Source organism: Gracilinanus agilis, chromosome 3, assembly GCF_016433145.1.
Source record: "Gracilinanus agilis isolate LMUSP501 chromosome 3, AgileGrace, whole genome shotgun sequence".
NCBI classification, from domain to species: Eukaryota; Metazoa; Chordata; class Mammalia; order Didelphimorphia; family Didelphidae; genus Gracilinanus; species Gracilinanus agilis.
Genome location: NC_058132.1, coordinates 460,646,671 through 460,670,255, shown reverse-complemented (window position 1 = coordinate 460,670,255; position 23,585 = coordinate 460,646,671). Strand labels below are relative to the sequence as shown.

Below are 23,585 nucleotides of genomic sequence, written 5' to 3'. Positions count from 1 at the left end.
GTAACTTTCTCCCTCCAGACCTCAGTTTCCTCATCTGTGTATTGAGGGAGTCTGATTAGAAGACCTCTAAGTATCCTTCCAATTCTAAATCCTATGGCCCAATGAGATTGCTCCAAGGAGACTTTTCCCTAAATGCACTACATATGGAATTCTTAATTCCTAGTCATTCTAATTTTGCCTGTGGTCAAATTAGGGCAGAGAGAAGGAGCCACATTTGAAAATAATAAATGCTAATTTATATCTTCTATTTTCTTGCATGTTGGAAGGGGAGAAAAGAGAAATATTGAGGTTGTTGAAGAAGGCAAGGAGAATTTAAGGAATTTTTTTCAAATTTGATAGATTTTTTTAAAAGCTTAAGAAAAATTGCTTCTATTCTGATTTTTAATCTTTGAGATCATTCAGTTTCTAAATGCTAATGTGATGATAAATTATGTTAATTTAGGCCATTAAATTGCTTATCATGGAGGATGCTTATTTCCTTTTATAAATGTTTCTCAAGCCAAAGGTTGAAGATGTCAGGAAGGTCACTGTCAGTGTCAAGAGGGTCAAATCGACTGGAAATCCAAACAACCATTTGATAGCAGTGGTGGCAACTAAAAAGTAACAAAGGAAATATATTGAGTTTGTCTCTTCCACCTCCTAAACTTCATCTCCACTGGCCTTTAGTGTACCTGGGATGCAGACACAGAAACTAGAATACTCTTGGGGAACAAACAATGAACCATTTTGTGAATATGTAGAGGAGCCACAGCGATGTGGTAAGGATGATGGAGCTTCCTCCATTCCTCAGTAATATTGCAAAGTGAAAAAGTTTAAGAGCTGCCACTTTAGCTAAACTAAAAATACACAGGAAACTCTTGCTCCAGCTTCAAGGGTGTATTGAATAAATCAATCACCCCACTATATTTAGCCCCAAAACTTTTATCAGATGGGGTACCTCCAATGAGGTTCCCCACTTTTACTTCCTTACTTTCCAGGCTTCCTTCAATTGCCAGCTCAAATCCTTCCTTCCTTCTTCTGGAGGTCTTTCCCTCCCTCTCCCCTTAACCCACACCCTTGCCATCACTCCAAGATGACTTCCAATATACTCTATAACTAGTTCAAATACGCATAACTGTTTGCCTATTGTTTCCCCCACTAAACTATGAACTTTCCCAGGGCAGATACTATGATTTTGCCCTCTTTGTAACACCACTGTTTAGCACAGTGCTTGTCTCAGGGTATCTACTTAATAAAGTTTCTTAACTGACTGAATGAATGAACAAATTATGGATCTTCTGTCTTTTACTTTAATGCCTCAAACACATAGTTTCCTTAATGTGTGTATTCTCTCCATTAGGGTAAATAGGTATAATCTTCATTATTAATGTTTTATCTATCATTTTCCAAAATCTACACAATCACCAAAACATTAAATCAAGCCCCAAATTGTGTCGTTGAACGGTTTCTGGGGTGTAAATGCTTATACTGGCAATTGATCAATCAGTTCTCTTCTCCTGTTTAAGCTGATTCTAGTACATCTCTAAATAGGGTAACATGAGATCACTGATAGAGAAGAGTTACTGGGGATGTGAAGAGAAATGTAAGAATGCCAAAGCTAATTTTATGGAACTTTTTGGGCCTGTAATGTATGAATGAAACTCTTCTGCCTTCTCTTAACTCTCCTTTTCCTTAATATCACACCACAGGTCCTCTGTTCTTGAGTTCCAGAACTCAGCCTAGTATTGTTAAGGATCTGATTCTGCCTGAAAAAGAGTTAACTCAAATAAACTTTTTTTTCATTGAGTTAATCTTGGAACCTACTTAACATTTGTGACATTTGTTTTTATGGGAAAGTGAATTTGAATTTCTGAGAAATAAATTTCAAGTGAACTTTTGGAATTCAGCCTAGTGGAAAACTTGGGCGATAAATAATAAAAGGGGTTGCTTGCATTGTTTTTAAGAGAGCCATCATCAATTCAGAACTGTGAGTTTTATGTGAAATCTGACAGGGTGTCCAGAGCTTAACACGTTGTCTGGAACATAGTAGGTACTTAATAAACATTTCTTAAGCTTAATTGAATAATGATTCCCTGGGTTTAAAGGCTTACAGTGAAAACTGGCTCCACCACTCAGTTCCTCTTGGACTTGATTCTTATTACCTGTCACATTAAAATGCCATTAACATAGAAGTCATCTCTAAATGCACTGAACAGAATTCAATTAATTTAATTGATAACAAGTCTGGCTGTAGGGTCTTTTCTACCTTAGGCAAACTGACAAACACCTTGCCCTTTTAGATCCTATAATCAAATTTCCAGGGAACAGTCAATAATCATTTTGCTAGCCAGAAATTTCATTGTTCTCACTGATGACAAAAATTTATCTTTGCAACTGAACCTGAACCTGGATAAAAAGCCTACTTGTTAGGGCTGCTTTGGGAACTATGGAGCTGAGCATTTGAAGAACTAATGTGATTTTGAGTGAATAAGACCTGTTTTGAACATTAATTTATATGAGTTTGAGTGAGTGCTTGATTGATCGCACCATTTTTCTAGAGCTGACCACATGGCTTAGAAATGTGATACTTCTGCTTTTATTCTATGATAACCACTTGTGGCTCTATGAACTACAGACCTAAGTACAATGCCAGGACAAAATAATTCAAGGACATTATTATAATTCATAAATAATAATACTAACTGATTTTTATATAGAGCTGAGATTTACAGAGCTCTCAACCTTCATTAGTTTATTTGAGCCTCATAATAGCCTGTGAGATAGATACTTCAGATATTACTTTCTCTACTTTACAAATAAGGAAACTGAGGAAGTGTTCTGCCCACCCTCACATAGCTAATAAGGATAAAAGATGGAATTTACACACAGATCTCTTTGATTCCAAGTTAGACTCTCTATCAATATCATCATACTATTTATTTTAAAATTAGCTAAAAATTGGAATGAGTTTATGATATATAATATGTACATAATATAAATTATATCATATATAAATATATAACATATAAATAAAATTAATGAGTTTATAATTTTGAATAATTTGTATAACATTTTTAAAAACAGATTTCAACATTCACTCTCCATAACCCAGAGATAGAGATTGAATATGTCCTGTTCAATTCCTCTATGCATTTTTGAGAGAATAGTAGAGAACATATGACAAGTCACAGACCTGACAGGCATACCTTTGAACTTTTGACAATAGTCATAGATTCAACCTTCAGAGATTTTAACTTATTGAAGCCTGTTGCATTAGCACCCATAACAATAAGGAATCAATCCTTAGTCTGCTTAAACCTGGAGGGAACATAAATTCATTATTTCTTACTAGGGTAAGATTTGACATTATTGTCAAAACAGGCTATTTTCCTGATGTGGAATTGTAAAGGACATATTGAGTACAGTCAGCAATCAAATCTGAAAAATCTACCCAACTGTTCTACATGTCACGGTCTGCTGATTGTTTTTCACTGTGTACATTTGGCTTTTTAATACCACAATAAACTCAAAGACTCCAAAATCAGATTTCCAAAAGTATGCATAGTTCAGTCAAATACTAATAAAAATCTTTTTTTTCTCTTTTTATTAACCATGAGGCCCAAGACAGAAATATCTTCCGATTATCTCACTGACAACCACTTGTAGAAAATACGTTCATAGCAATAAAGAACTATGAGATCTGAGAAGTCATTTGCTTCAACCTCCTCATTTTATTTTTTAAACATTTATTAATATTTATTTTTTAGAAAAGTTAACATGGTTACATAATTCATGCTCTTACTTTCCCCTTCTCCCCCTGAGGTCCCCTCCCCCCCCCCATGGCTGATGCATATTTCCACTGGTTTTAACATGTGTCATTGATCAAGACCTATTTCCAAATTGTTGATAGTTGCATTGGTGTGGTAGTTTCAAGTCTACATCCCCAATCATGTCCGCCTCAACTCATGTGTTCAAGCAGTTGCTTTTCTTCTGTTTCCACTCCTGTAGTTCTTCCTCTGAATGTGGGTAGCATTCTTTTCCATAAATCCCTTGGATTTGTCTTGGGTCATTGCATTGCTGCTAGTACAAAAGTCCATTACATTCTATTTTACCACAGTGTATTGGTCTCTGTTTACAATGTTCTTCTGGCTCTGCTCCTTTCGCTCTGCATCAATTCCTGGAGGTCTTTCCAGTTCACATGGAATTCCTCCAGTTTATTATTCCTTTGAGCACAATAGTATTCCATCACCAGCATATACCACAATTTGTTCAGCCATTCCCCAATTGAAGGGCACCCCTCATTTTCCAGTTTTTTGCCACCACAAAAAGCGCAGCTATAAATATTTTTGTAAAAGTCTATGATCTCTTTGGGGTACAAACCCAACAATGGTATGGCTGGATCAAAGGGCAGGCATTCTTTTATAGCCCTTTGAGCATAGTTCCAAATTGCCAGCCAGAATGGTTGGATCAGTTCACAACTCCACCAGCAATGCATTAATGTCCCAGTTTTGCCACATCCCCTCCAGCATTCATTACTCTCCCCTTCTTTCCTTTTAACCAGTCTGCTAGGTGTGAGGTGATACCTCAGAGATGTTTTGATTTGCATTTCTCTAATTATTAGAGATTTAGAGCACTTTCTCATGTGCTTATTGATACTTTTGATTTCTTTATCTGAAAATTGCCTATTCATGTCTCTTGCCCATTTATCAATTGGGGAATGGCTTGATTTTTTATACAATTGGTTTAACTCCTTGTATATTTGAGTAATTAGACCCCTGTCAGAGTTTTTTGTTATAAAGATTTTTTCCCAATTTGTTGTTTCCCTTCTGATTTTGGCTACATTGTTTTTGTTTGTACAAAAGCTTTTTAGTTTCATATAATCAACATCATTTATTTTACATTTTGTAATTTTCTCTAACTCTTGCTTGGTTTTAAAATCTTTCCTTTCCCAGAGATCTGACAAGTAAACTATTCTATGTTCACTTAACTTATTTATAACCTCCTCATTTTATAAGGTACCCTGGGTTCTCAGAACTTCCCTGTTGTCCTGGCTGGCTACAACATCCTACCTGGAATCCTGGCTCCAGGATCAGCATGGCTGTATCCAGAGTCCAGTTGGGATTACAGTCTGCACCTAGAAACTGAGAACAAATGAAACAAAGCAGAGACTCCAGACCTATTTTTGGAGCCATGGGGTAAAAAGGACAGGGAAAGGAAACTCCACTTCTCCCAACCCTGCCATTCCATATCATGATACCCATGATAAAGCCTTATCATTTACTTTCTCTTGAGGTTTAATAGGAAAGAGAGTAAGACTGTCCCAGTCTGGTAGTTATTAAAAGCACAACCAACTTCATTGTGGGTAGGAAAACACAGAGAAGCAGAGCATCTCCATTTTAGATGATCTAAGAATGCATAGCAAAGACTCCATTACATACAAATAAGTCACTATGGCTTGGAGAGGTTGTGACTTGACTAGGGTCATATAGGCAATAAGAATCAGAAATGGGATTTGAATTTAATCCTGTTTGCCTCAGTTTCCTCATCTATAAAATGAGTTAGAGAAGAAAATGACAAACCACTTCAATATCTTTGCCAAGAAAAAACCAAATGGGGTCACAAAGAGGTGGACATAACTGCAAAGTGACTGAACAATGGTGGTCATTTCTTCAAGACCCAAATCAAATGCCAGCTCTTCCATGAAATGACCCAGACCATTTAATTCTTCCAATTGTAAATGTTTCCTCCCTTTTCCCCTCCCTTTCCTATCTCTCATAGCACTTTGAAAAATAGCAAGGACTAGTGAAAATAGCACAAGAATTGGAAAGAGAAGACATGGGTTCAATTTCTTTCTCTAGTACTCATCTGACTCTGTTCCTTACTAACTAGTAGACTTTTGTTAGGATATCTGATGTCTCTGAAGCTCCATTTCTTTCTATGGAATGTCTCAACACCCTACGGGAATGTCTAAAACTTTTAAGTTACAAAGGACTTCTTGATTTGAATTGATAGAAGAATTTCCCTACCAGGAATTCCCCACATTAAGTCCTGTAATCCATTCTCCTCTGCTTTCCTAGCTCTATAAATCCAAATTGTATAATACTGTTGCTTCTGGACAATCTATTCCCATGTTGGCAAACCTATGTAATGATACGGTAAGAGTTTCATGTAGGAGACAGATTTTGAGCTGTACTTTGAACCTAAAAGAAGAGGAGGATAGAGAATATCCCAGACATTATACTGTCTCCCTTTCAGGAATGTCTTTAAAGACTGAAATTATCAAGAGATGGTATTTCTTAATTTTTAAATTATTTATTAATTGACTGGACAAGGCATCCTAATCTGTTCAGTTGACTCTCTCCACAATCCAGCAGGGAGGAGGAAAAAAAAAAGATTGCCTTCTCTCACATAGATTTATATACCACTTGTGAGCTCACCGCTCAGTCCTTCCCCTCAACATCCCCAGGCATCTCTGATTGGAAAATAGCCACTACAGAGATAGACTTAAAGACCTGAACTCCCCACTTATTACTTCATCACAAGAGGGGAGCATCCGTGGTGCAATGCAGAAGATACCAACATTTTCATCCATGTGGAAAATCCAACATAGCTGCTAGAGCTTGCTCACTTTCCTTAATCAGGGTTCATCATGGCTGCTCAGCCCTGCCCTTAATCTTTTGATCATTTAGATCTATTTAGAGCAAAATATCCAGACCCACTTTCTTAGCCTGAATGGAAACTGGAAGTCAGGAGTTTTGCAACACATTTCAGCCTGATTAGGGTAGTGCTAAAGGGAAATTTATTCCACAGAACTTCACAATTCAATATTAATTTTCCACATGTCACTTCTAGTCTCCAAGTTTGGTCTTTATTTTTCTTAGCTAGTAAAAGATAAGTTAAGAGAATAAATATAAGGCTTTGTAAATCATTCATTTTATATATATTAAATAGCATTTCTTCCTTTTTGTGTAGCTACCCTACCCCAAGAGATAAAGAGAATTCTAAACCTTTGACTCCATTTTCATTGCTTATATTTTTGGTATTTCACTCATGCTAAACATTCTGTTCACATCCTCTTGTCCTTCTCAAATGCTCATATTATCAATGATGTTCCTACTACCAAAAGGGTAGCTAGGTTGCATAGTAGATAGAGATCCAGACCTGTCTAAGTTCAAATCTGGCCTCACACACTAGCTTAGGCAAGTCACTTCATCCTATTTGCCTCAATTTCCTCATTTGTAAAATGAGCTGGAAAAGAAAATGGCAAACCATTCCATTGACCCCAAAAGGGATCATAAAGAGTCAAACAGAGTGAAAAATGACTACAATAGCAACAAATACTCCTGACAGAATGAAACAGTACTGATTAGCTTAACAAAACTATTCTCTGTTTGGACAGGAGCAGATGTGTAAAATCTGACACCCTCTTCCCAGAGATTGCAATTTGCACTAGGGTGATAAACAGAAAAGAGGCATCTTATCTGAAGAGGAAAGACCCTAACACCAGATGTGATACAGTCCGTGTGTGGAGGGCTTTGGTGAAGATTAAGCATACCATCTGGTTTGTAGTATGTCATAGTGAAGTTCTGGGCTGTTTATTTGCGCTATATGCTCAAGGTTAGAGGCACTGCAGTGATCTCTGGGTGTTTTATACGTCTGTGTCACGGAAAACATTCCAGATTCCCTAGGCTTTAAAAAAAATACTATATAAACCTCCAGGGCTGCTTAAACAGCCCTTAATGTTGTTTAAAAAGAAAAAAAAACCTCCAGTAGATTACTTTTTATTTTGCCTGAAAGAGGCCTAAAGAATCATTTTATGTAGATGATATTCTTCCCATCCTATAATTTATTCATTCAACAAGAAGTTATTAATACTCTACTATGTGTCAATCACTACGTGAGGTTCTACAGAGACAAAGATAAAAGTCAAACAGCCCTTGACCTCAAGAAGCTTATTTTCTAGTGATTTTCTTTGTTGTTTAGTCAGATGTAGCTTTTTGTGACCCCATTTGGAGATTTCTTGGCAGAGATACTGGAGTGGTTTGCCATTTCCATCTCCAACTCATTTAACAGGTGAGGAAACCAAGACAAAAAGGGTTAAGTCACTTTCCCAGAGTCACACAGCTAATAAATGTCTGAAGTCAGATTTGAACTCAGGAAGATGAGTCTCCCTGTTTCCAGGGCTGGTACCCTATCCACTGCACAGCCCAGCTGCCCCACTGATTTCCTAGTGGCCTTCAAATTATGCCACAATTAGCTATCATAAGGCTATTCTTGAGCACTGGGAGAGGGAGCCAGCCATTCTCAGATTATGAAAAAAAACCCGAAGAAATAATGTACATGTAACAGAATTAGAGAAGAGGCAAATAATTTGATAATATTGGGAAGATAGAAAATATTTCTTCAACTCCACAAATCTCAGATTTCATCAGAGTGGAAACTGATTTCACCAAAGCAGAGCACAATGACTCTACAATTTGATAGAGAGTATTAAAAGAGTATTCTAATGAAAGGAAGGTAGGTGGAGAAAGTGCTGGGCCTGGGGTTGAGAGGACCTGAGTTCAAATCCACTCTCAGAGTCATACTATCTGTGTGATCCTAAGCAAGTTACCTAACTTCTGTTTGCCTCAGTTTCCTCAACTGTAAAATGGAAAATTCAAAGGCATAGTAGATAGAGCATGATAAGGAAACAAAGACAAACAGGATCACCAAGCTAATGACTAAGGCCAGATTTGAACTCTAGGAAGGGAGTCTTCCTAACTCCATGCCCAAGACTCTAGCTTCCCCAAATTGAGGCACTGAAGAAAGAAATGACAAACCACTTCGGTATCTTTGCAAAGAAAATGCCAAGTAGAGTCATGAAGACTCGGACACAACTGAAAACACTGAGGTCTGTAGAAATTGATTGATTGGCCCGTCACACACACAGTACCAGAGATAAGAAATTGAACCCAGGACCTAAGACTAGATCACTATACTATAGCTGCCTCTGCACCTCAAGAATACATATTGAGAGAGAGACAGACAGACAGACAGACAGACAGACAGAGACAGAGAGAGAGGAGACAGAAAGACAGAGAGACAGACGCAGACAGACACAGAAAGAGGGAGAAGGAGAGACAGAGATGGGGGGCAGGTGGTTAGGTGAGCAGACAGAGAGATGGAGAAATAGCTTGAGAGATGGATGAACAGATAGACATATATGAATAGGCAGATGGAGAGATGGAGAGATAGATAGATAGATAGATAGATAGATAGATAGATAGATAGATAGATAAAAAGATAAGTAAAATGAGAGAGTGGGACAGAAACAGAGAAATCTGTTGATGGGGATCAGCTTAGTGGGAGAAGACTGGGAGAAGCAGAATACCTGGGATATAGTAGTTGCTTAATAAATGTTTATTGATTCATTGATTGATACAAAATTATAAGAATCTGGCACTAGTAGAAAAATAACAAATCACATTCATACAAGCACTTCATCTTTACAAAAGACTTGACAGCTATTATCTCATTTAATTTCCTAACAACTATTTTATACAGGTAATATGATTTGTTTTATACCCATTATACAGATGACAAAACTGAAGTTCAGAAAGGGTGATGACTTGCCTAAAGACTGATAATTAGTAAGTGCCTTATCCCAAATTCAAACCTATATCTTCTCTCTGGGCTAGGTCATCTCCCTTATAGTCACACCCAGCAAAGCAGGATTCTATTCCTCCATTATCATTCTCATCCAAAGTATAATCATGCATCTGAACCCCATCCAGTCACAGCTGGCTCTATCTGAACTAATATTAGTTGCTGAAATGTATGTAACCCTTTAAGGTTGCAAAACCTTTGATCTTAAGCAAAGTCATGCTATCACTAAGCCCCTTTATAGATAAAACAACTGAGGATAAGAAAGATCAAGAGACCAGCCAGGGGACATTCAACTGATAATTGTCTAAGGCAAGATTTGAACCTGTGTTTTCCTGACTGTAAGACAATGCCCACTAGGCCATTTTACCAAGAACCATTTCATTACAGACTAGGAATACAGAATATCTTCTTCTCTGGCCCTAAGAACCCAGAATGCCCTTGCCAATACCCCATTGTTTTTGTTTGCCCTTTGTACCCAAGTTAATGGTTTCTAAATGCCAGGCTCCCTTCACAGACCTTTCAGCTTAGCACATATGCCACTGAGGAGGTTGCCTATGCTAATGAGTCCATCCAAAGCTAGGAGCTTCTTTTTTTAGGTCTCCTCACATGGGGAGCTGAATTAATTCTTCCTGATAGATTGAAGGCACCAGTTTCCTGTTCACACTGAAGAAGAAATGCTGGAGGGTTTCATTGAAAATCTTTTCTGCCTTCTATGCAGAGGTAGGCTAGCTATGAGCAGATGTCATTCCTTTGCAATGAAACCTGTCAAAAGGAGGACACTTCGAAACTGCTCGCTCCATTTTGTTGTACTCACTTTCCACCTCAATTAATTTGCTGGGTATTTTCACTTCAGCAAATTCCCTGGCTGGTGTGTGTTGTTCAGAGAGAAGCAGAATGGTGAATTGTAGATTGTATTCTCCTAACCTCAGCATTAGAGCTCACTGAGGCGTATTCAGCAGGTACAAAGATACTGCCTTTTCAGCTCATTAAAAACAAGAGCCAAGCTTCTTTTCTTTTCTTTTCTTTTTTAATTTCAAATACATTGTAAAAAGTGCCAAACTCAAAGGGGGAAAAATTATGTTTCCTTGGGAAAACCTTCACGTGGTAACATTATCATTGAATCAGAGCAAGGATTGGTATTATAAGATTCCTAGGGGAAACCGTTTCTGAAAATAAAGCCAATTGTTGATAAAAATAATAATATACATGATGTTTGTTTGAAAGGTAAAAACTTCAAAGAAGGCCAAAGAGGGGCTGTTATGGGTGAATAGCATGAGTCTGACAATTGAAAAAGAAGCTCTACTCCCACCTTCCTATGTGACCTAGCTTAAATCACTTGACCCCTCTGGGCAGTTACTTAAATTCAAAAATGAAATAGTTGGACTAGAACAAGAGTTCTTAATCGGGATTCACATATCCCCTAGTTGTCTATGGATAGGTTTCAGGAGCTCCAAGAATTTCTTTTGATAATGGTTTTGAAAACTAAATTTCAATATAATTGATTTCCTTTGTATTCCTATGTATTTTATTTAGGGCATTTAAAAACATTCTGAGAGGGAGTCTATAGGCCCCTAGATTGTCAAAGTAATCTATGACACACACACACAAATAATTAAGAATCCCTTGACTACTTAGACTATTTATTGCTGGTTTTTTCAAGGGGTAGTGGAGGAGCCTGAGAGAGAGAATGAATTTGGGACTCAAAATTAAAAAAAAATACACATTAAAAAGAGAAGAATCTCTAGACTACATGATCCTTACGAAAAGAACCCCTTTCCATACCAAAGTCCTATGCTTCCATGAGAAGCACTATATCAAACTTTGTGGCTCACTTTTTTTTAACACAGAGAATTTTAGAAATTGAGGCCCAAAGGTTACACAAATAGCTAAAGAAATGGTTTTGATCCCAGGTCCTCTGAATTCTGACACAACACTCTCTCTACTGCAGCATGTTGCCTCTTTAATGAAAGAAAGCTGCTTATATCTTTCACTTCTAAGTACTCAATTTTTCATTCTCATCTTTCCTGGTTTTTCTTGGTGACAGGAAGTTAGCCACTGACAGAAGCATGAATATTTGTGGCTTTAATGGTGTTGACTCCTGGGTAATATAAATAATCTTCTTGTAGCCTGAAAGTGTTCTTATGCCTCCCTAAGTGGCTAAATTACTAGTAGAGAAGCAAACATTGACAAGAATAGAGGTGACTTTCCCCTCTATTCTTCTCCAGTGTTTTAATATTCAAGTTTATGAGTATTTACCATGCATGCTCTTGCAAGTCCCACTCCTAACTCTCTAGACTTTTTTCTCTTCCATAACCCATCAGCCTTCTCCCATGTGGCCCCTTCCCCTGATGTAGCCATTCCTCCTAGAACCCTCTTTTTTAAGAAGAATGCTGAGAACAGCTATTTCCAGTCATTCCTTTAGTCAGACACTGCTCCTGACTAAAAAAAAATGTTTTCTCCATTCTATTCTCATGTATCTACCTTTTTTCTGCCAGTTCCTCCTCACCTGCCCTTGATTTTCAACTTTCTTTTATATATTATCTTCCCATATTAGAATGTAGGATTGTTAAGGGCAGGGCTATCTTTCAGTCTCCTTATATTTGTATTCCCAAGTTCTGATATATAATATGTGCTAAATAACTACTACTTGGTTTGTTTTGACTAATGAATACTTGTAGGGTTTCATAGGACTTAGAGACTTGGAATTTGGTTTGATAAGAAGCCATGATCATCTACTGTATCCTGTCTTCTTCATTTTTGTCTTGTCACTGGACTTAGATGACTGCAGAAGAAAGAGTGAAACTTGATGGCTGTGCAACTCTGCTTCACTTAAATCTAATACAAGTCAAGACATCACCCCATGATGTCACTGATCCTCCTCAGAAATAAAGAATGAAACACACACACACACACACACACACACAGAGAGAGAGAGAGAGAGAGAGAGAGAGAGAGAGAGAGAGAGAGAGAGAGAGAACTAAATCTCTTAGTCCAACACCCTCATTTTATTGGCAAGGAAACCCTAGATTCAGAGAGGTAGGATGTTTTGTCCTTGATCTTACAAGTGGTAAGTAGCAGAATCTGGATTTGAACTCAGATCCTTGTGGAATTATAATTTGAAGATGTATGTGCACACAGTCATGCATATATGTGCATGTGAATGAGGGGATATTGGGAGTAGATCCCCTGAGGTTCCTTCCACAGCTATATCTATAATCCTATGATTCTATAAATTCAGTTGCCTTTTCTTTTTATACAGATTACATTTGCATTTGTACCCTGTGGTCATTTATTTGTCCCCAAACATAATGAAAAAATGTGTCCACTAGCAGAAAGTTCATTATATTTATTACTGTGACCAAAATAACCAAGATACAACAAAAAGAGAAAGGATCATTAGAACTCCAATAGCATTCAGTGCCAACTTAAATATCTTAGAATTTGCTCACTTATCATTGTTGTTAACAATGCTTTATTATTATTTTGGGCTCTTTCACCTTTTATACAAACTAGTACAAAATTGTCTTTATTGCCATTGGCTTTATATTTCCTACTTCAAAAGATGTAGATTCCCCAATATAGGAACGCCTCTCCCAATAACCTTTCTATACCTTATCAGATACTTTTATATACTGCCTTCATTATTGCCAATTACCTTCTTAGGGAGGCTGGTCCTTGACTGGTGGCTCACAGAACCCCTACTGAATTCTGAGTTACCTTAATCACTATGAAAAACCAGATTAGAACTTTAGTAAAAGCTAGCTAACTTGGATCATAAGTATTTCTTGATTGATCAGGGTTCTAGTATATAATCTATGGTTTCAAAAAGGGAGCAGGGAGTGGGGAGGAGCCATATTATGAATGAGTTCCCAGTATGTTTCATATGAATTTGAGGAAAAACTCAAGAATTTCAAGTTTTATGACCTTGGAAATCTATTAGAAAATATCTCCAAGGTTCTGCAAAAATCTCTTACAACTCAGAATTTCTAAAAATAGAGCATTTGTCATAAAATTTCTTAACCTAGATGAGACCTCATCTTATTGAACTACCCCTTTTTACAGATGAGGTGAGTAAGGCCAGTGAAAGTAATTCATTTGCCCAAGATCATAGAGTGAGCTGGTAGCAAAACCCACATTAGAAGTTATTTTTGTTTCTTGTTGTTATTGTTATTGTTGTTGCTTTCCCACTATATCATTGTAAATTCCTTGTGGATATAAAGATCATTATAAAAGAAAGTATAGCCTTCTTCCTTTTTAAAAAATTTAAAAAATTTTTTCCAGATTATAGATTGAAATAATTTTTAATATTCATTTTTCTGACATTTTGTAATCCATGTTCCTCCATCCCTCCCATCTCCTTCCCCAAGACCACAGGTAATATGATATAGGTTGTACATGTGTCATTATACAATACATATTTCCATGTTCATCGTGTTATGGAAAAGACCCATATAACTTATACTAGAGAAAATTCATGGAGAAAATAAAGTGATGGATGATATGCTTCAGTCTGTATTCAGATTCTATCAGTTCCTTCTATGGTGATGTATAGCCCTTTTCATTATGAGTCCATTGGAGTTATCTTGGATCTTTGTATTGCTAAAAATAGTTAGGTCATTCACGGCTGGTCATTGTACATTATTACTATTACTTTGTAAAGTCTTATTTTCTCGAACATCTCTGCTTTCCTCTTTTCTTTAATATGGAACAGGGTTAGCTTCATAAATTCATAAATCGTCTCACAGAATTATAGTTTCAGTGGAGGTGACCAGACTCCTTTTGCCCCAAAGCACCAAATTTAGAGGATATTGACAATATTTGTAGTTCTTCAGGATGCTAGAAGGAACTATTCTCCATCCTTCCTTGTCCCCCTCCGTAAAGATGGCTTCTTCAGTAGTGATCACATCTTATAACCAGTCTCCCCATTCCCTAACACACAAAGTAGTGCTCTACCTTTTCCATACTTAACACTTTTAAGCATCTTTCAGGAATTTACCCCAAGTGCAAAAATTCCTACTTAGTACTATGTTCCTCAGTTGCCTAAATTTCTCCTCTCCTTGAAATCAATCATATCCTGCTTCATGTCTCTTTGTATCCCCATCATTTTGCACAATGCCTAGCGCACAGTAGGTGTTAAATAAAGGATTTTTTATTGGTTAAGTTCAGGACCAATTTTACACAACATCAATTTCCAGTGATCTAACTGGTATGATTTAAAGGCCTCTGGGAAGACTCCTTACCCTAAAATATTTCTCCTATCCATAGTAAATTAAATTCTACCATTAAAGATTCATTTCCTTTGGATTCTCTTCCCTGCTCCTATTTTAAAATGCAAACACACCTGGAAAGGGTAACACAATCTAATTCACACTAAAGTATTAATGACTTATCAGATCCTCTAAAAGGAAAAAGACAGGCCAGGAGAAGGGCAGAGAACTTGAGTGTTTAAGAAAAGCATGTATAGTGAGGAAGAAAGAGATAGAAAGAAAAATATTAGGGAGGAGAAGTCCAAAGATAAACATAATGATAAGTGCTACTGGATACCATTGCCATACTCAACAGGCTATTCACTCTAATATAAGAAAGAAATCAAGATTTTCCTTGATTTAACTATCTTTTACAATTCAAATTTCAAAGAGGTATTATTTCAATTTATTAAATATTATTAGAAGTCCTATATGTTCCTTTGCTCAAACTGTTACCTATATCTGAAATATACTCTCTCCTCATCTCTACCTGATAGAATCCTTAACCTTATTCCAGATTTGGCTTAGGTGCCACCTCCTACAAACCACTTTTCCTGATCCTCCTAGTTATGGAGATAATTCACTGTAAGGACACCAATGATGTGATGTTTCTTTTAGTCTTGGGAATAGAATTGAACTATCTCCTTTATCCCATAAGGCAACATAAGGGTCATCATACCTTCCATTATACAAAGGAGAGAAAAGTCTTTTACTCCTTAGTTTAGATTCTCTCCTGAAGCAAGAGTTGGCCACCCCACCTCTTCAAGGCAAAAGGGCATTGTCACTCTTTTGCTTTGTTTTTATTAAATAGCATTTTTTTTCTTAACTGGTTATCCTTTCTGGCACAAGAAAGGAGAAAGGTAGTTGATACAGAATTATTCTAGTTCCCTGAAAGGCCACTAGTCCAGCTCTAGGTAACTATATAAACTATCTTGGACCTCTTTCAAGGATGTCTAGCTCAAGTTACATTTGGGAATCATACCCCTTCCTGCCAATCATGTTACATAAAGCTGTCATCATACCTGCATTTTATACCTCTTGGAAGGGAAAAGAAACTGATTCCGTTTTAGTTCTTTCTGATTTACTAGAAACTCCTGACACTAGGAGTCATACATAAATGATTCTCCCTTACTATATGAGAGAGTTTTTCTACCATCATTTTAGCTTGTCAGGATTTTCTAACTTTAACTGGGTGGGAAAAAATGCAAGGTGAAGTGCTTGAGTTGATACCTCACTCTTATAAATTGTACACAAGGAGAGTCTTCTGACAGCTCCTGTGCCATCCCCACCCCAAACTCCCTCCACCTCTTTTTTTTATTGCATTTGAACCATATGCTTGGCCAGATGGCATACCCACATCTTCTAGGGAATTATAAAATGACCTTCTTTAAAAGATTTTCTCATTGGAAAAGATTAGAGAGAAAAAAATTGAATTAACTCTGAGGCTGTAGTAATCATCTTGGCTTTGATTTCATTGAGCAGAGTTCTCATTTTCAAGCTGGTCTCTTAGTCCAGGACATAAAAGGTGAGCTGCTTTGGTTAATATAGATTTTTAAAAATACTCTATTTGGAGTCAGGATGCTGACTTATAGTTGTGCCTTCTATTACATAATGTTCATGGGACCTTGGGCAGGTCATAGACTTACAAGATCATAACTTTAGAGGTGGAAGGCACCTTAGATTAACATCAAGTCCAACTCTTTCACTTTACAGATTGAGGAAAATGAGACCTATGGAGATAAAATAAGTTGCCCAGTCACACAGTTAGTAAATAGCAGGTCCAGGATTAGAACCACAGTTGGGGTAGAGCTGGTTCAAATTGGCTGGGAGAACTGATTGTAAAATTTTTAGTGTGAGTATTTATACCTCAGAAATTGGCAACTGCAACAAATGAGGTCTTGATTTATCATTTTGTGAATTATCTAAACTTAAGGAAGTGATGGGGAAAATGTTAATTAAATATTAAATATTAATGTTAAATATAAATCAAAATATTAATGATGCAGATAAAAACTAAAAATGTATGTTCATTTATACTGCTTTTTCCCCACAAAGAGCTAGTTGTTAAACATTTATCAACACATTCCTGATAAGAATTCAGGTTCTCTTATTCAAATCTATGACTCTGACTTTGCACTGTACCACGCTTCCTCTTAAATTATTAGAACTTAAAGAGAGTATATAGGTCATTTAATCAAATTCTCTCATTTGGCAAATGAGACCTATGAAGGCAAAGTGACTTTCCCATGCTATTCTGGCACTTAACTAGTTTGAGCCTCAGATTCCTCAACTGGAAAAATGATAAATACACATACTTTGTCATCATTCAAGATTGCTGCAGATATCAAATGATGGATTGTGAAAGCCTTTGAACCCCATACTACACAAATGTAAAATATTTTGTTGATACTGTTACATTGAATCTAAGAGTACTGAATCAATTCATAAAAATCAGCTGAAATTTTTCTAGGAATGGAATTTCACTTCACTGAGAGACCCTCAAAAAAATCACATCAAATAAGGTCAATTAAGAAAATATTTGGAAAGCACATAGTACAATGCCTGGCACATAGTAGCAACTATGTAAATGCTTTTTCCCATCTCCTTTCTCATACCAGGAGCATATTGACACCATACTAACTTGCAAGCTTTCAATTTAGCCAGTCTGAGATGAAAATTTTAGGTAGCCAACTTTCAAAACTTTCAGAATTTCTGTTGTAGTTGGGGTAATGACCATAGGAAAATGTCCACTCTTCCTGCTTATTGTATACATGATTCTATTTGATTCTTTAAACATTCAATACGTATCCTTAAACCATTTGGAACAAACAAGGTTTTTTTAAGGTATGGGAGCAAAGGGGAATGAATGGGGTGAAAACTAAGATGGAAGATAGGAAGGGAAGGTAACTTGTGAAGAAAAGATTTAAAAAGCATCAAGGTATTTTCACGATAAATATAATTGTGATTTGAAATAGCAAAATGATCTGACCCTAGATTCTGTTTCAAATAGATTTTTATGTTAAATGAATGAATAAAAATCAAAATGGTAGGAAATATATTTGAATTCCACTCATGTGCATTCATAAAGTTTACCTATTGGACAAAATGTTTATTAATTACACCTATATTCAAATTCTGGGTTCATAGACTTCACATTGACTTCTTTCTTTTCCTGTGAGAGGATAAATGGAGATTCATAATGGTGTGAAAGTCAATCCTCAGCTTTTAGAAGGAGAGATTAGAGTTCATAGAAAATGATGCTAATATCAAAATCATGAATGTTGATACATTGAATCTAAAGGAAATAGAAGATTAGATTTTCACCACCACCAAAAACTGTATTCTCTCTCTAGACATTGCTGAAAAGGTACCTTCTCTGTCTATAGTTCTTTATAACAAAATATTAAATCTGATTATATTCACTTTTCCTAATATAGTAACCATTAAATAACCCATAAAATGCAGCACACAAAGTAAAATTGGTAACATGTAAAACATTTTTCTTACTAGTAATCCTTTAGAATTCTGTGGTCTTTCATGCTAACATCTCATTTTAAAAAACAAACTGATTTCAGACAATATTTGCTTTTCATAACAAATTAAATCTACAGTGCTATAAATAGTATACAGCAAACAAAATTAAATCTAAAATATCTTTAGTCTGACTGTTACCCTTGCCCTGTGTTAGAAGGCAATGTGAAGTTGTTAAATATTTGTATACATTATGTACTAAACTTCTGTAAACTTCTTTACCTTGTCTATCCTCTAAAAACCAAGGGAGAGATTGATGGGACTTTAGTCACTGCTGTCATAATATTAAGGGACTGATGAGGTCTCCACATCACCTTCAAAGCCAAAGGACTTATACAGTGATCCCTCACCTATCACATAAGTTATGTTCTAGAGACCTCTGCAATAGGCGAAAATTCACAAAGTAGCAGCGTTAAATTTATTTTATTATTTATATATATTTTAAGTCTTTATAAACCCTTCCCATTCTCCTATAAGCCCATTTCCACACTCTTATTAACCTTTCCCTCACTCTTATAAACACTTCATATGCTCTTAAATACTTTCTACACTACATGCAGCAATCAGATGTCGATGTGAAGTGGACAAGGAGAGATGCTGAATGTTTGGCACAGTGCAAAAGAGCAAACAGACCAATGCTAGTCACTGAGCCAATCAATGCCCAGGATACAGAACACAGTGCTGTAGTTGGTTGCCTTTCATTCCATCAATAGTATGCCATGTATAATCTCATGCAGACAAACTTGTGCAAGTGGTAGTGGTGTACTGCATTTCCATTGTTACAGTACCGTATTCATCTGCAAAATCCCAGGATATAGTAAAAACTCAGCAATACAGAATTAGATTTAAAAAAACAAAACATGTTACAGTGAAGCTGCAAATAAGTGAACTGCAAAATAGCAAGGGAAAACTGTACTAAACTTTGGGGGCATAATTGCAACAGGGAACTTGAGTTTTCAGACAAACAATGAAATATGCTTCATACTTCTAAAACATGGGGTGCTCTTTACTCTAAAACGATAGAATGAAGACCAGCCAAGTACCTTATAGACCACCAGGCTCTGCAAAAAATTGCACATCATACCTCTTATTTTTTTTCTCTTTTATGCCTAGCCTCCAATGTCTAGGGTTGCCACCATAAAAGTGAAAACGAGTTTACAAATAAAGTCACACAAATGTTTAAAGTCCAGAAAATTAAATACCTAGATTTTGAGGACTGACTATTTAGATAATATATCTGGTAGAGCTCCATCATTACTATCCCCAGATTCTGATTCTGAGTATAAAAGACTGTCACTAAGACCCCTGGCACTAAGACCCATGGTCACAACTCAACTTAAATCTCATTAATTTACACTACACGCAGATTAGATCCAAACATTAGGAATCATATGATCTTTCTCCCTCCTGCATGCCCCTTAGGATTCTACATCCCCTGGAGTTGTACACAATAACCAATCCAAACTTTGTTCTCTCACCCATATCTTGTTTTATTTCATTCCCTCATAAACCATTGTTGCTTTTTGATGTTGACCTAAAAGACACATTGCCAGCTATTTTTTTATGCTGTTATGAATTTTGACATTGCAATTGCCTGGTATTATGTTGTTTGTGTTTCATTCAAAATGAAAACATGATGCAGCAGAAATTCCTCATAGTGCCAGAGATTTTGTCAGAATGCTGGTTGATTCATAGGTAGCTTACACATGTGTAATAAATTCACTGTCTTATTGTAAACCAGACAGCCTTAAATGGATTAGTCTTGTTCCCTTTCACTGGTGCTATAATGAGTTCAACTTGATCTTTCTGCAATGATCAGACTTGCCTTTCTGGGGGTTCTGGACTCAGGAAAAATAAGCCTCCCATGGTGTAGGATAGAGCATTCTGAGTTGGGTTGTATATTTGGGTATAAAATAGAATTTTAAAACTAGAAGGGAACTTAGCCTTCATTGTGTCTAAGCTCCTCAATTTACAGTTACAGGTTACAGAGGTTACAGAGATCCATAGAAATAAAGTGACTTTCCCAAGGTCATAAAGTTGTTCATTGTAGCAGATCTGGGATCCAAAGAAGGCATATCTTATCACAGAATAGAGACAGTTACTTTCTGGTGTTTGATTCAGTTCTGTATGATGCATACGTAAAATACATATAAAGTGAGTTTTAGTGTACATTCAGAGATCTACAATCCATTTCTGTTTGTTGTTTCTGTTCTGTAGCCAATGAAGAACAGATAAGTCAGACTTTAGAGGAAAACTGAATAGCTAGATTATGCATGGAAAACAAAAATGCAAAAAAAAAAAGCTTTATTCCTGAAAAGCATTGTAGCAATATGGGGCATAGAGACTAAGCCAAGAATTTCATCAGTATGGGACATTGGTATCATGTACATGTGAGATAATGGTATCAATTTCAAGTAAAAACTGTGGCCCATTCATTAAACTAAACATAAGGCTGCTTGAAGGCCACATACTGTCTCAGAAAGATACATACAATATTAACAATATCTAGATTCTAATGTATTTTATTTACTTTGTTAGATATTTCCCTGTTACATTTTTATTTATTTTGTGGGGGTAGGGGAGCATTTGAGAGTATTGTAGCCAAAGGACAGTGTGTTTGACATCTTTCCTATAAGAAAACTCCCTACATTAATACAGGTCAAGACCTACTCTGCAACTTAGAAAATTGCTTTAGAAGGAAGCCACTTGAATGTTATTATGCTATAAGAAATGGCAATCGAGAATTTTAGAATAATCTGTAAAGATTTGCATGAACTGATGCAAAATGAAGTGAGCAGAACCAGAAGAACATTGTACAAGTAATAGCAGTATATCTTAATAAACAACTGTGAGTGACCTAGTCATTCTCAGCAATGCAGTGATCCAAGACAATCCCAGTGACTCATGATAAAAAAAATGCTCTCTTCCCTCTGAGAAAAAACTGAGTCTAAATGCAAACTGAAACATACTATATTTCATTTGCTTTATTCGCCTTTTTTTTCCATTTGAGATCTCTTCCATACAATAACTATATGGAAAAATGTTTTACATGATTACATATGTAAAATCTATATCGGATTGTTTACCATCTCAGGGAGGGAGGAGGGAAGAGAGGGCATGGTGGAGGGAAGTTCAGAAGAAGGAAGAGAATTTGGAACTCAAAACATTTTAAGGAATGTTTTTTAAAAAATTGTTTTTAACGTGTAATGAAGGGAAAATATCTTTTTTAAAGTGAAGCCACTTACTTGCCCTTAGTAACTATGTATCAGAAATGGGAGTTGAACCTAGATTTCCTGGTTCTGAGGCCAGCTTTCTAAGCACTACTGCTGTTAGCTGTTATTCATGATTCTTTTCTTCTGTTTGTATTCCTTTGTTTTTGACCACAGTCACATGACACAAGGGGTCACCTTTGAAGACCCTAGATTTGATAGCTGCCAAATCATCCCTCCTGCTCCTCGACAAGTTGAGATGAGGAGAGATCCTGTGCTGGGATTTGGATTTGTGGCGGGGAGTGAGAAACCAGTGGTTGTTCGCTCAGTAACTCCAGGTAAGCAAACCTGCAGATCCTTCCTTCTGCTGCCTGTCCCACCCCTTACCTTGTCCTGCTTTAAGTGATTGTATCAAGAATGGTGAGGTAACTCCTTTAGCCCACAATTGCCATGGTCAATAAAACAGTTCTGTTTATATTTACAGCCAGAACTGGAATGTTTTTTTAAAGATTTCTCTTAAAAGAAATTTCATTCAGCTATGCATATTTTAAGCATAAAATGGGCCAGTTTGATTGATCACAAGCAAAATGGATTTGTGAAAATTTATCATTGAACACTTTCTAAAGTATGAACACATGATAGGAGAGATCACTTGCTTAGTTCTTATAGCTCTTCTGTCTTGGAACTAATACTAAATATCAGTTCTAAGATACAAGCTAAGGGTTTAAAAATAAAAACATAAGTGTCTGAGGTTGGATTTGAACCAAGGTCCTCTGCTTTCAGGGCTCTTCCCACCATACTGCAATGCCTCCCAAATATTCATTTTATTTATTTGCTTATTTGTTTACTTATCCATTCATTTATTTTTACAAAGAAGAGGGGAAGGTGTATAATATTATTGGTGTAAGAAATTCCAAATGAGGAAAATCTTTCTACCATTGTTTCATTTATCCATAAAACACACACACACACACACACACACACACACACACACACACACACACACACACACACACAACTATTTCTCTTATTCTTAAAACCTTTAACATTGCCCTTAAGGAATCCCTTAACAGAGTTCAAGGGCTGTACCATTTAGAATTTGAGTTTCCAATGAAAAGAGTTTAAAGGCCCATATTCTAAACTCCTGATTCAGAAGGAATCAAATGTTCTGTTTCTAACAAATTTCACCAAGAGCTTAAGTAAAATCAAATTACTCAATGACTGCCAATGGTCAAAGTCTTGACTCATTTTACATCACTTTTCAGATTCTTATATCCTTCTGTGTGACATCTATTTTTCATCTTAATTATAGTACTGGATGCCATATGATGCGTTCAATGGTGTGGGGAGGGAAAGGATGGACTGTGATACATGGAAATAAATTATATTAATGAAAAATTTTTAAAAATCAAAATAAATCATGGCTGGTCATTGAATTGATTGGTGTTCTTAAAATCTTTCAAAGTTGTTTTTCTTTATTTTAGTGTAGTCTTTACTTGTTCTCTTCCCTTTATTCTGAACCAGTTACTAAAAATTTTCCCAAATTTCTCGAAATTTACTTTTTGTCATTTCTCATGGTATGATAATATTTTATTACATGTATATATTGTTTGATAATTTAATCAGCCAATTTCCATAAGATACCACTTTATTTTGAACAGAAAGTACAATGAACAACTTTTCTACAATAAAAAAAATAGCTTTTTTTTTTAATCATAATAATGGAGAAATTGGATCTCTCCTGATCTAGCTATCTGGTTGACTGAAATGATAGATCAAATTTGTTATACTTGAAACATGTTAAGATTGTTCTTGATGGGGAGGGGTGGTATAGCATATATAATGAAAAGATAGCTTACCTTTTAACTAGGACAGATTCGATTTAATATGCTTGTATATACATGTATGCACACATACATACACATACAAATAATACATATATAGATACATAAGTATTCATATATTTAAGCTTGTT

At 36.1% G+C, this 23,585-nt stretch overlaps 1 protein-coding gene across 1 annotated transcript in view; it reads left to right on the top strand.

The window, feature by feature from the left end:
- The window catches only part of FRMPD4 (FERM and PDZ domain containing 4), a 269,256-nt gene that overhangs the window by 93,526 nt on the left and 152,145 nt on the right, over positions 1 to 23,585 (top strand). Inside the window, exon 2 of the mRNA XM_044666971.1 lies at positions 21,788 to 21,948. Within this exon, the coding sequence (XP_044522906.1) occupies positions 21,788 to 21,948 (161 nt within the window). The remainder of the gene's footprint in view (positions 1 to 21,787; positions 21,949 to 23,585) is intronic.